Genomic DNA, 14188 nt, shown 5'->3' on the forward strand with positions numbered 1-14188 from the left:
CTAGTTTTCAATGAGTACCAGAGAATGACAGGCCGGGACATTGAGAAGAGCATCTGCCGCGAGATGTCCGGGGATCTGGAGCAGGGCATGCTGGCTGTGGGTAAGTGTCTCAGGTTTGCCTGCCCACCGTCCAGGGGCTAACGTGTCGTAAGTGTTCAGGCTGTTCGCCTGTCCTCCAGCTGATGGGTGACATCGTGAAAGGACCACAGGATCCAAGATCACTCAACCCAGAGTGTCCAGATGCTGGGAAGTCATGCCGCTTCCCGGGTCCCTGTGCAGTTGAACCCCTAGCTGTCCTGGAGGTGTCTTGTGTGTGTGTGTGTCTTGTGTGTGTTTGTGGTGCAGCTCTGGAGAAGGGAACTGCAGTGTGGGTATTAGTGGGAGGGCATCCAGCTGCTCTCCCGGAGAAGTATGACTCATATCCTGCCAAGTTTCCTCTAAAAATACATCCCTGCAGGCAGTTGTCAGATGTTTGTGATGGAAACACGTGGAAAGATTTTTACTTGCAACAGCGAAACAGGCCCATGCTGAGGAAAGCTGGCTTGGCTCCGCGATGGTAGTGTGCCTCTTACATTGCCCATGTCCTCTAGCAGGGCCCGGTGGGCTCCAGGTCCCTCCCACTGTGCAGAGTTGGGTCCCCGCCCTGAGGCCCTCACAACCCCTCTTTCTACTCACCTGGGAAAATCAGTCTGCCCCTTTTTTCATTATGCTTTTTTTTAGAGTTTTCTGGATGGGAGAGATGGAAAATCCTCATTTCCCTGCCTGCCCCCCACAGTAGGTCTCGTGACCTGGGAAGCCTAGGGAGATGCGCATTCCACTCGGCCACAGTTTCTCCATGAGGGTCATGGCCTCTCCAGTCTGCCCCTCCTGCCTGAGCAGCAGCACAGTTCCTCGTCACCATCTGCAGCTCCTCGCCCCACTAAGACCCCCGCCCCTCTGACTCTTGGTCCTTTCATCACGGTGGTTGCCAGGAAAGAGGGTGGGTTGGTGTCCAGACTCTGCGTGTTTCTGTTCCAAAGAGCTGGAGCCAAGATCATGGGATAGTTGAGCCTGGAACAGAAGGAAGAGGAGAAAAGATGGATGCAGTGATGGATTTGACATCTGGGCCTCTAAGAGGACACTTGTAGACTCCATGCCCTGCTTGGGCTGAGAATTTTCTGCAGATCTGGTTATGCTGAGTTTCTCTCTTCTAGTGAAATGTCTCAAGAACACCCCAGCCTTCTTTGCGGAGAGGCTCAACAAAGCCATGAGGGTATGTAACTTCCATGTGCAGGTTGCGATACCTTAGCCCCGCCTGTGCCTAGGTCCAAGGGCTGAGGGTAGAAGGCCTGGGGAGAGCCAAATCTCAGCCGAGAGTTCTGAGGACTTGGGTAGGGAGGGGACTGGAAGGCCCAGGGCGGGTGGGCAGGTGAGGAGGCCTGGTGCTCATGCTCTTGGGGGGACTCTCTTTAGGGGGCAGGAACAAAGGACCGGACCCTGATTCGCATCATGGTGTCTCGCAGTGAGACCGACCTCCTGGACATCAGATCGGAGTATAAGCGGATGTACGGCAAGTCGCTGTACCACGACATCTCGGTATGGCCCTGCTGCAGGCAGACTGGGCTCCCTTTTGGCATCCCAGTCACCTGTGGAACCTCCCTCCTTAGAGTGGCCGTATGCTTGGCCTCTGTGCTGTGTGTGGGCATCTTGTTTATGGACCTCAGACTTGCTCATCCCGTTGCCCCTAAACTTCTGAGGGCAGGTGGGTCATGACCTTGCTGTCGTCCCCACCTTGCATCCCCCAGCAGCATCAGAGAACACTCGGGACCTCCTCAACCTTGACCACGACCTTCAGCGTCCCAACCACCCTGTGATTCCTTGAGCTGTCAGTGAGAACTCATGTCCCAAAGGCTCTGTGGAGCTCTGCTCTCACTCACTGACAAAGCACTTGTTGCACTCAGCTTTATGGCATAGGCCACATAGTGAGGCTGTTCAGAGCGAAGGCCGTGGGGGTCACGCCACTTGGAGTCCAGCTTTTCTACTTGCTAACTGTGTGACCTTGAACAGCTTCCTTAAACCTCCCTGAACCCCAGCTCCATTGTCTTTAAGATGAGAAAATAATTGTTCCTTCCCGGGAATGTTGTGAGTATTGAGTGAGGTGGTACAGGTCAAGTGTCTATTAAACACTAGCCACTGTTGTATCGCTGTGCGGCAGAGCCAGTCTGACAAAATACATTCTCAGCTACATGGTCTAACACTCAAATTCTGAACTCACGTGAGCCTTGAAATTGCACTATGGGGACCACATCCTCCCACCTTAGACTCAGTAGCATTTAATGATGGTGGGCATGTCATCACAGGAAGCTTACTTTGTTTCCTTGGCTGTATGAATGAAGCCGTTGCTAGAGAATTAGTAATTCTAGGCTGGGCACAGTGGCTCACGCCTGTAATCCCAGCACTTTGGGAGGCTGAGACGGGTGGATCACTTGAGGTCAGGAGTTCGAGACCAGCCTGGCCAACATGGTAAAACCCTGTCTCTACTAAAAATACAAAATTAGTTGGGTGTGGTGACGTGTGCCTGTAATCCCAGCTACTCGGGAGGCTGTGGCAGGAGAGTTGTTTGAACCCAGGAGGCAGAGGTTGCAGTGAGCCGGGATCAGGCCATTCCACTCCAGCCTTGGCGACAGAGTGAGACTTCATCTCAAAAAAAAAAAAAAAAAAAAGGTTAATAATTCTTTACAGAGTATCTCCTGCATGCCAGCAGGCTGTGGACATCTGGAAGAAGCCACATGCCTTGCCCTCAAGTTGCTTAGGGTGGAAGGAAATGATTAGAAATGAGCCAAGCCGAGCCTACACTCTTGGAGTAAGCGTAGTGGCCTCAGACAGAGGAGATCCCTGGGACTGGGAGGTCCGAGCCTTCCACTGGACAGTCATGTGTGAGGAGATTGCATTTCCTAAGCAGGGCACTGTGTTGCGTTACATTGGTAACCCCAATTTAAGGCAGCATAAATGCACTGGGAAAAGAGCAGTATTGGTTAGCCCTGGGAAGTGGTTTTTAGGGTGATTATATTTTTTTTTTGTGGATATTCATTTGACTTGGATAGTTGTGGTGAGTGCTGCTTTCCGTCTTCTAATGGGGTCCTGGGGAAGGCTACATTCCATTTTTTTAAGGTCTGTGCCCCCTGCTGCAGGACCTGCAGCAGGGGAAAATTCCCCAGGATGGGGCTTCCTCCCTATAAGGGTGCTCAGGGCTGAAAATCAGGAGCCAGAAGGCTGAAAGTGACCGTACCTCCCTTAACGGATGTCTTCCTTGTTTCTGTGGCCAGGGAGATACTTCAGGGGATTACCGGAAGATTCTGCTGAAGATCTGTGGTGGCAATGACTGAACAGTGACTGGTGGCTCACTTCTGCCCACCTGCGGGCAACAGTGGTGCCAGGAAAAGGCCAAAAGAATGTCTGTTTCTAACAAATCCACAAATAGCCCCGAGATGCACCGTCCTAGAGCCTAGGCCTGTCCTCCACCCCTCCTGACCTATGTATTGTGCCACAGGACCTGGGTCAGTCTAGAACTCTCTCAGGATGCCTTTTCTACCCCAGCCCTCACAGCCTCTTGCTGCTGAAGTAGATGTTTCATTTTTCTGACTCATGCAATCATTCCCCTTTGCCTGTGGCTAAGACTTAGCTTCATTTCATCATTTAATTGTATATTTTTATTTGGAGGCATATTTTCTTTTCTTACGATCATTGCCAGACAGATGCATACAAGTCCGTTTGCTGCGTACACATTTCTGTTGAGGGCGACTGGTTGGGTGAAGTGCCGTGTCCCCGCTGAGGCGAGAAAGGGAAGCATGCCTGGGAGGGTAGCCTGTGCATCTGGTGAGTGTGTCACAAGCTTTGTTACTGCCAAACTCACTCCTTTTTAGAAAAAAAAAAAAAAAAAAGTCATTCGTTCCATCTTCCTTGCAGAAACCACGAGAACAAAGCCAGTTCCCTGTCAGTGACGGGGCTTCTTGTAATTTGTGGAATGTGCCTTAAACCTGAATGTCTGTAGCCAAAACTTGTTTCCACATTAAAAGCCAGCCAGCTCTGGAATGTTCTGGAAGTGTCTTCCTGGTACCAACTTGTTTTCTTCTGCTTGATTATGCCCTGTGGCTCAGAGTTCTCGCCTTATCAGCCAGTGAAAATTCATGTAACCTTAGATAGAGATTTGTGTGCAGGAAACCCTGAGCATACAATAGTTTGCGGGGACTCATTGTAAGGACATGGGAAGGGAGGTTCCCGAAATCCAGGCAGGGCACCCAGACACCTGAAAGGCAAAGGGATCTTGGTTGGTTGCAGGTGCAGTGAAGTCCACTGAAGGTGTGGTAGGAAAAATGTAGTCCTTAACCCAGGTCCCAGGCGGGAAGAAGGGTGTCTGCTAATTCCTGGTGCCCCTCGACGGGGGCCAGAGAGAAGGATGGAGACAACCCAGAGAGTCACAAGACCAGCGCCTCCCCTCAGGGTGCCTCCAGGCTGAAACGGGGTCCTGGCTCTGGTCTCTGGGGACCCTGTGCCCCTTGGTTGGTGGTGTGGGGGAGAGAATCCATAAGAGAGTTTCTGAGAATTACAGTGTCATGTCCAGAAGCTAGAGCTTGCCTTGCATCAGGGGTCTCTACTCACTGCTTTTCCAACCTCCTGTGTTGAGGTTTAGAAAAGAGAGAATCGACTAGGCACTGTGGCTCATGCCTGTAATACAAGGACGTTGGGAAGCTGAGGTGAGAGAATCACTTGAGCTCAGGAGTTCAAGACTCGCCTGACCAACATAGCGAGACCCCTGTCTCTAGTAAAAAATTTGGCCAGCCATGGTGGCTCACGCCTGTAATCCCAGCACTTTGGGAGGCTGAGGTGGGCAGATCACCTGAGGTCAGGAGTTTGAGACCCAGCCTGGCCAACATGGTGAAACCCCGTCTCTATTAAAAATACAAAAATTAGCCAGGCATGGTAGCACATGGTGGCTGTAATCCCAGCTATTCAGGAGGCTGAGGCAGGAGAATCACTTGAACCCAGGCGGCAGAGGTGGTAGTGAGCTGAGATCACACCACTGCACTTTAGCCTGGGTGGACAGAGTGAGACTCCATCTCAAAAAAAAAAAAAAAAAAAAAGTACCTGTCATTGTAGTGCATTCCCTGTAGTCAGCTACTCTGGAGGCTGAGGCAGGAAGATCCCTAGAGCCCAAGAAATGGAGGCTATAGTGAGCTGTGATTACACCACTGCACTCCAGCCTGGACAACAGAGTGAGACCCTGTCTCAAATGAGAAAAAAACAAAAAGAAATGACAGAATCCAGAGAGACTAGGCTAGATCAAGCCTGCTGGGTCCTGGCAGGAGCCCCAGGGAGTAGCTCATCTGCAGACCTTTGCTTTAGTACTGCCCCTTAAACATAGAGGAAGAATGACATCCAAAGGGTGTGGAGCAGCCATGAGCTGAGAACTAGCCTGGTCTACCTGGGATTGATGGCAGGTCCTGGTCAACACGTCAGATCTGCATCACAGTCCATGCCTGAAGCCCGAGCTGAAGCCCCATCCCTGCTGCTCTCCCAAGAACTCCTCTGCTAGGGCAGGCCCCTTGCCCTTGGGTGCCAGGTGGGACCTGCCTGATGGGATGGGGTGCTTGCCATATACAACTTGCCGTGAACTCAAGGTGACCCAGGTGGCCTTCTGAGTTGTGATGGGGCCTAGAACCAATGTGCTTTGATGTGACCATATTCTGTGATGTTGCCTTGCCCTGTTTACTCCAAAGTTCCCAGCCTGGTGCCCAGCAGGCAATTTTGCACTTACAGACACATTTACTTTGGCTTCCAAAGTGTTTTTAGACATTTGAATTTGTTGCCAATATTTAAACATTGAGAGATTTCATATTTTTAAAAATCTGGAATTCTGGCTTCTCTTGAAAACTCAGAAATTCTGGCACCACGGGGCTTGCATTCCTACATGGCTAGAGCTGAGTTGCAGCTGCCGCTTTAGGCCTGTACCCCTTATTTACCATAGGCTCCCTCTTGTGTTACACTGAGCCCATGTTACCCATTTGGCTCCTGCAGGCCTTTGGGTTTGAGACCCTGGTCTACACACTTGGGGACCACCTGTTGTAAGGTACGTGGATGTGCTTTGGTCAAGAAATAAGACCAAGGTGGACATCCAGGCCAGAGTGACTCAACGAGTTTTGGTCACAGGCGTGTACTCCACTTGTTATGTAACCTGTTTGTGTAAGTTCATACTTGGTTCAAAGCCACTATTGTTTGGAAAAGGTATAACTGCCCTGCTGACGCTGTACAGACGTTCTTGGGCTTGGATGGGCATGGCTGCACATGGCATGCACTGGCACCCAGAGAGTGAAGCTACTGACCACTGTAAGGGAGAGCGACCATCTGGCAGATAGACAGAGGGGAGCCAGGACACGGCTTGGCTTGTGCGCAGATGGGGACTTAAGCCGCTGACCCTGTAGCTGGCCTTGCAGGCCAGGGAGTGCACCTGCAAGCATGGCGGCTGCAGGAGCCGCAGAGCTGGAGAAGACAGCCAAGGTCAAGGTGGACAGTGTGAGAGCTGCTGGTGAGATAGCTGCTGAATAAAACTAACATTTTACCTGCGTACGGCCCGCCAAGTTTTCTTTCAGCTATCGCCTATCCACCCACTCCCCTCGAACCTCAGCATGGGCTGGAACCTGACCCTGGGTGTGACATTTGGCATACTGACACCTCTGTCTGTCCCAGTCCTGGTTCTCCCTGCCTTCCTGTTCCTCTCCCGGCCCTCATGGTCATTCCCAAGGGGTCCAACCCATGTTGAGTATGGGCTAGAGGACTTCATGAATGCCTCCTGATCTTCCCAGAGGCAAAGGTCCTGCCTTCCAAGGTCAGTGGGAGGCTGGGATCGACACTGTTTATTATGCTTACGACAAAAAAGATAGGGAGAAAGACATGCAGCCTTACAGGTCATCTTTCTGGGATAGAACACAGTGGGTCTTTTCCTGCCTCCTGAATATGTTAGTCAAGGCCAGTCCATGCTACACATCTAATCTGACTTCTAAAATAGCAAGTGGAGGGTGAAGCACCGGATGAATTCAGCCCTGAGAGAACTTTGAGCAGCTGTGGGGGCACTGGAAGAAACACTATTAACTAGTTTTGCACCTGAGACAGATGGCCTCGCTCGCCTCCCCTAGTCCTGATGGCATTTGTCTCATGCAAAATTTAAGAAAGAAACTTTGGAGTGCTCACCCTGTGGCTGGGTAGATGATCCTGAAGTGGTGGTTTTCAAGCCTGAGTGTGTATCGCGATCATCAGAGGAGCTTGCTAAAAAAGAGCAGTTCCTGGGGTCAGACCCTCACACATTTTGAGCAGGTGTGGGGGCTGGGAAACTGCGTCTGTAACCCTCTGTAATCTAATGTTTATCTAAATACTACTGTGCTCACACAGAGAACTCCCCAAAAGTCGAGGTGTTCCTCCAGAGGGCAGATGAGCAGATGGCAGACTCTGGAATTCAGTCAGGTGATGAGAGATGAGATGAGGCACTCCTAGCTTTGGGAAGAGGGAGCTGAAAGATGAACCTTTGCAGGTGCCCACAGTCAAAGTGGTGGTTTAATGCCATGCCATGCCCATCTTCTGTTGGCCTTGGCAGGGGATTACAGTCCTAGCTTAGGACTTGGCCCCTTATTTCTGCTGTAGGCTCTTTCCTGCCCTGGCTGAGATGGAATGGAATGAGACCTAGAAACAGATCAAGCTAAATACATGTCCTCAGACAGATAAAGGTTTACATTTTCACCCCCATCAAATCGGAAAGCTCTCTGCCTGTGTTTTTCTAAGGGACAGGGACATCATTACTCAGTCCCCAACCTGGCCTCATATAGGATCCCCTGTCAGTAAAGGAGTCAGTTAAGCCCACCAGGTATACCAAGGACTCTTACCTTCAGCCCCTACTCCTTGGAAAGCTGCCTAATATTGGTGTTTAGCCTGAGCCTGACTCCTTCTCAACACTAAGAGCTGATGAAGTCCTGAAGCAGAAAGAGCTCTGACGTGAGAGTCAGGCATCCTTATTCTGATCTCAGCTCAGCTACTGATTTGCTGTGACCCTGGAGAAGTCACTTCGTGTCTTCCTGACCCTATAAAATGCAGGGTAGACTAGAGGAGAGCTTCTACAACTTTAATGTGGTCAATGAAATGGAATAGAAAATTCCACAAGTCTGTCCTTCCACAAAAGTAGCAAATAAAGTGGCAAAAACTCAAACAAATGTATGGGAACTCTGGAAACTAATTGAAAGTTTACAGCAATCAGGTGAATACCTAAGAATAAAAGCTGGATTTAGTAAGAGAGCTTTGTTGTGTTTTAGCTTACACTGGCCCCAACCCCCACTCCCCAGCATGGCGGCAGCATCAAAAACAATATCCCTCATTCCCTGTATAGGTTCCTGTCACTGGAGGTAGCAGATTAGACCTTATTCTCAAGAAGTATGTTTATTTTGATTTGTCAGGTTGCTCCCTGAAGGACTGGTTCAGATGCCTTGCTTTTATTTTGCCTAATTTGGAACTCTCCCAAAGTGAAGATGGCAGCCTAGAAAGACATTTCAAGGTCAATGTATTAGTGGCTCATGCCCAGGGGAAGGAATAACATTTGGAGCAAACAGGAGACAAATTGAAAAGTTTCAGGAGGAAAGTCTAGGAAATAAGATTGTTTGAGGGAGAATAAGGACTTTAAAGAGCTTCCACATATTCCTGGGAATCTAGAAGGCCATACACATGCCTAAGGCTGGGCATGTGCTTGAAAAGACTTGAGAGGGCCCTATGCTCTCACCTCTGCCTGACCTTCAGGCTCTGTGCACGCAGGAAGTGAAGGCTAAGGCATAGTTATAAACTGCATGGGTGAAAGTTGAAACGTGTGTCCCGACACAGAACACATCTGCAAATACTAGGAGGCTTTTTGTTGTTCAAAAGAAATCTTTTGAATCACTAGCTGACCACTAAGCTAACCAGAGACTTAGTGGTCACACCTGACAAAGAATACAAACGAAAAAACTAAAAACATAGTTCAAGAAAATAATAGGTTGGGCACAGTGGCTCACATCGGTAATCCCAGCACTTTGGGAGACTGAGGCAGGTGGATCACTTGCACCCAGGACTTCGAGACCAGCCTGGGCAACATGGCAAAACCCCATCTCTACAAAAAATACTAAAAATTAGCAGGGCCTGGTGGCACACACCTATAGTCCCAGCTGCCCAGGAGGCTGAGGTGGGAGGATCACCTGAACCTGGGAGGTCCAGGCTGTAGTGAGCCATAATCCTGCCATTGCACTCCAGCCTAGGTGACACAGTGGAGGAATAATTTTATTTCCAAACTTGCTACATTATAAATAATATTCAAAATGTCCAGTTTTCAACAAAAATTACGAGGTATGCAAAGAAAGTATGGCTCATACATAGAAAAAAAATCTGCTAATAGAAACCGAGGAAAGCTCAGACATTGGACTTAACAGGCAAGACTTTAAGTCAATTATTTTCAAAAAGGTCAAAGGGCTAGAGGAAACCAGGAGAATGATATCTCACCAATATTGATAAAGAGACTGGAATTATAAAAAGGAACCAAATAGAAGTTCTGGAATTGAGAAGTACACAAATGAAAAATTCACTGGAAGGGTTCCAAAGCAGACTTAAAAAGGCAGAAGAAAAAAATCAGCAAACTTCAAGATAGGTCAATTGAGATTACCTGTTCTGAGGTGCAGAAAGAAAACAACAACAACAACAACAAAGTTAACTGAGCCTAAGACACCTGCAGGATACCATCAAGTGTACCAACATACACCTAATAAGAATCACAGAAGAGTGAATGTAGAAGAAATTTTTAAAGAAACAATGGCTGAAAACATACTGAAAGACATTAATCTACGCATACAAAGAGCTCAGTGAATTACAATAGGGTCAACTCAAAGAAGCACTCAGTGTGACATTGAGACACGTTATAATCATACTGTCCAAAGACAAAGCAAATCCTGAAAGCAGAAAGAGCCACTTGACACGTACAAGAAATCTTCGGTAAGATTAATAGCCAATTTCTCATCCAACATTATGGAAGTGAGAAGGTAATGAGGTGACATATTCAGTGTGCTGAAAGGAAAATCTTGGGTGGGCTTGATACTTGTAGATATTCATCTGTGTCTGAGCATTGAAGAGTTAGGTATTTATCATAGTCTTCCAGTCTGTGCTTGTTTGTACCTGTCCTTCTTGGGAAGGCTTTCCAGATATTTGAATGGCTTGGGTGTTGTGATCTAAGCTGTATCTGCTTAAGGATTCACCGCAAGCCCAATAACACTTTGGTTTTTTTTAGCCTCATAGAGGTACTGCCTTGATGGTCTTGAACAAGATTCAGAATTCTCTGGATTACCATACAGAGACTCTTGTTCTATTCCCTTACTGTCTTCCAAACAAAAGGAGTCCCTCTCTCTGTTCTAAGCCACCTGAAGCTGGGGGTGAAAGGGCATAAGCACCCCTGTGGCCACCACCACTAGGACTGCACTGGGTCAGACCTGAAAACCAGCGCAGCACTGGATCTCACCCAAGGCCTTCTATTACCACTCCCTGGCTACTGCCTATGTCTGCTCAAGGCCCTGGGGCTCTACAATCGGCTGGTGGCAGAGCCAGCCAGGCTTGTGTCCTTCCCTTCAGAACAGCAAGTTCCTCCAGGCCCCAGGTGGGCCCAGAGGTGCCATGTGGAAGCCAGCAACTAGAGTAAAAAATCTTAGAAGTCTACCTGGTGTTCTATTATACTGCAGATGAGCTGGCACTGAATCCACAAGATGCAGTCCTTCCCTCTCTTCCTTCCCCTTTCCCAAGACAGAGGTGCCTCACTCCACGGCCACCCGCCACCACAGGCCACAGGGAGTGCTGTCAGACTGCTGCTGATGTTCCCTTAAGGCCCAAGGATTCTTCAACCAGCTTGTGGTGAATGCTGCCAGGCATGGGACTCACCCTCCAGGGCAGTGGGCTCCCCTCTGGCCCAGGGTAGGTCCATAAATGCCATCCAAGTCCTGGAATTGGCAGTCCCAAGAACCATGTGGTGCTTTACTCTCCTGTGGCTGAGCTAGTACCTAAGGTGTAAGACAAAGCCCACTTTACTTTTCCTTTCACTTTTCTCTAGCAGGAATCTCGCCTTTTAACCACCACAGCTGGGAATGTGCTGGCTGAATCTGAACCTGAAACCAGCAAGACTCAGAGTCTCACCCAAGGCCCTCAACATAGTACCCGGGTATCTCTGCTGGTTATTCAGGGACCAAGGGCTGCTCAGTTAACAGGCAATAAATGCAGCCAAAACTGGGTCCTTTCCTTCGAGGCAGTGGGTTCCCTTCCAGCCCAGGGTGTGTCTAGAAATGTTGTCCAGGAACAAAAATCCTGAACAACATGCTAGCAGACTAAATCCAGCAGCATATTAAAAGCATTATACATCATGACCAAGTGAAATTTATCCCAGGAATGCAAGGGTCATTTAATATATGAAAATCAGGCTGAGTGCAGTGGCTCACTCACGCCTGTAATTCCAGCACTTTGGGAGGCCGAGGTGGGCAGATCACCTGAGGTCAGAAGTTCAAGACCAGCCTGGCCAACATGGCGAAACCCTGTCTCTACTAAAAATACAAAACTTAGCCGGGCATGGTGGCGGGTGCCTGTAATCCCAGCTACTCGGGAGGCTGAGGCAGGAGAATTGCTGGCACCTGGAAGGCAGAGGTTGCAGTGAGCTGAGATCGTGCCACTGCACTCCAGCCTGAACAACAGAGCAAGACTCCATCTCAGAAAAACACACAAACAAAAAAGATGTAATGCATGTAATTAATAAAATGAAAGGGGAAAATCACGCATGATCATCTCAACTGATGCAGAAAAAGCATTTGAAAAAACCCAACATCCTTTCGTGATTGAAAAAACACTCAACGAAATAAGACTAGAAGGAAAATGTCTCAACCTGCCAGAAGGCATCTATGAATAAGCCACAGCTGATATTGCAGGTGAGAATGTAAAATAGTACAGCTGCAATACAAAAGAGTTTGGTGGTTCTTCAAAAAGTTAAACATAACAGTTACCATGTGACTCAGCCATTTCATGCCTACATATAGACCCAAAACAAATTGAAAAACAAATACACAAAAACTCATATATGGATGTTCATAGCAACATTATTCATAATAGCCAAAAAATGCAAACAACCCAAATGTCCATCAATTGATGAATAAATGAATAAAATGTGGGCCGGGTGCAGTGGCTCATGCCTGTAATCCCAGCACTTTGGGAGGCCGAGGCAGGCGGATCACCTGAGGTCAGGAGTTTGAGACCAGCCTGACCAACATGGTGAAACCCCGTCTCTACTAAAAATACAAGAATTAGCCAGCCGTGGTGGTGTGCACCTATAATTCCAGCTACTCGGGAGGCTGAGGCAGGAAATCGCCTGGACCTGGGAGGCAGAGGTTGCAGTGAGCTGAGATCATGCCACTGCACTACAGCATGGGTGACAGAGTGAGACTCTGTCTAAAAAAAAAAAAAAAAAAGAATAAAATGTGGTATATTCATATAATAAAACATTATTCATCCATAAGGAATGAAGTACAGATACATGCTACAATACAGATGGCCCTTGAAAACATTATGCTCAGAGAAAGAAGCCAGATACAGCTAGGCTACATATTGTATGATTCTGTTTACAGTAGTACCTCCTTACCTGAATTCATTCAGGGGATGAATTCAATACCCCTAGTGGATGCCTGAAACCACAATAGTCTCTAATCCTATTATACTATGTTTTTTCCTATGCATGCATACCTATGAAGTTTAATTTATAAATGAGGCACCATAAGAGATTAGCAACAATAGCTAAGAATAAAATGGAACAATTAGTACACTATGCCAGCTTCTGTGAAGGGAGAGTTGCGTGAAAAACAACCACCATATGCCAGCAGCTCTGCTCTTCCACTTTGGGTCTTGATTAAGAGAAAGAAGTGTTGCTGGAACACAAGCACTGTGATACTGTGGCCATTGATCTGATAACTGAGAAGGCTGCTAAGTGACTAACAGGCAGGAAGTGCAGACAGCGTGGACCATGCTGGATAAAGGGAGCATTCACGTCCAGAGCGGGATGAAGTGGGATGGCGAGAGATTTCATCAGTCCACTTAGAATGATGTGCAATTGAAAACTCATATATTGCTTATTTCTGGAGTTTAATATTTTAGGACCATGGTTGACTGCAGGTAACTGAAACCACGGAAGGTGAAACCACAGATAAAGCAGGACTACTGTATTTAAAATGTCCAGAATAGGCAAGTTCATGAAGACAGAGACCAGTGGTTTCCAGGGTAGTTGGGAGAGCAGGAATGGGATGTGACTGCTTAAGAGATACAGAGTTTCTTTCTAGAGGGAGAACAACGTTCTGGAACTGGTGGTGATGACTGCACAACTTCTGAATGTACTGGAAGCCACTGCATTTGTACAATTTATTTATTTTTAGTTTTTTTTTTTTTTTTTTTTGAGACAAGGTCTCTGTCACCCAGGCTGGAGTGCAGTGGCATGATCATGGCTCACTGCAACCTTGACCTACAGGGCTCATGTGATCCTCCCACCTCAGCCTCCTAAGTAGCTAGGACTACAGGCACGCGCCACCATGCCCGGCTAATTTTTGTAATTTTTGTAGAGATGGGGTTTCACCATGTTGCCCAGGCTGGTCTCAAACTTCTGGGCTCAAGTGATCCTCCTACCTTGGCCTCCTAAAGTGCTAGGATTATAGGCGTAAGCCACCACCTCCAGCCTTGTACAATTTAAAATAGTTAAAATGATGAATTTTACATTGAATTTCACTTCATAGGAAATTTTTTTAAAAACAATAACAAACCACTTTAAGGGACACATAAATTCCCTGGGGGTCTCATTGTAATGCAGATTTGGGAGTCTGGGTGGGTCCTGAGACCCTGATCCCCTTGCTTCTCACCTACGGCCACATTTTGAGAAGCAAGGCCACTCAAAGGGCGCCCACCTGTGTGAGTCAACCCCTGCTCCATCTGCCTCTGTAAATAAGGAGGGCTAAAGCACAGATGGCGGGTGTGGGCGTGTCCCCAGGTCTGAGACTGAAGGGGGTTGCAGGCCTCCTCCAGGCATGGAAGTGGAGGGAGAGGGGGCTATAGTTAAACGGATTACTCTGTCAGCAGACACAGAGGA

The 14188-nt window shown here is 48.1% G+C and overlaps 1 protein-coding gene across 5 annotated transcripts in view; it reads left to right on the forward strand.

Moving 5' to 3' along the window:
- ANXA11 (annexin A11) overlaps window positions 1–4081 on the forward strand; it is a 47099-nt gene extending 43018 nt beyond the window's left edge. For all 5 annotated transcript variants that reach the window (XM_015455859.3, XM_065520816.1, XM_065520815.1 and 2 more), the window contains 4 exons: window positions 5–100; window positions 1194–1252; window positions 1453–1575; window positions 3306–4081. In XM_015455859.3, coding sequence (XP_015311345.2) covers window positions 5–100; window positions 1194–1252; window positions 1453–1575; window positions 3306–3365 — 338 coding nt within the window. In that variant the 3' untranslated portion in view covers window positions 3366–4081. The remainder of the gene's footprint in view (window positions 1–4; window positions 101–1193; window positions 1253–1452; window positions 1576–3305) is intronic.
- Window positions 4082–14188: the final 10107 nt, after the last annotated feature.

This window comes from Macaca fascicularis, chromosome 9, assembly GCF_037993035.2.
Source record: "Macaca fascicularis isolate 582-1 chromosome 9, T2T-MFA8v1.1".
NCBI classification, from domain to species: Eukaryota; Metazoa; Chordata; class Mammalia; order Primates; family Cercopithecidae; genus Macaca; species Macaca fascicularis.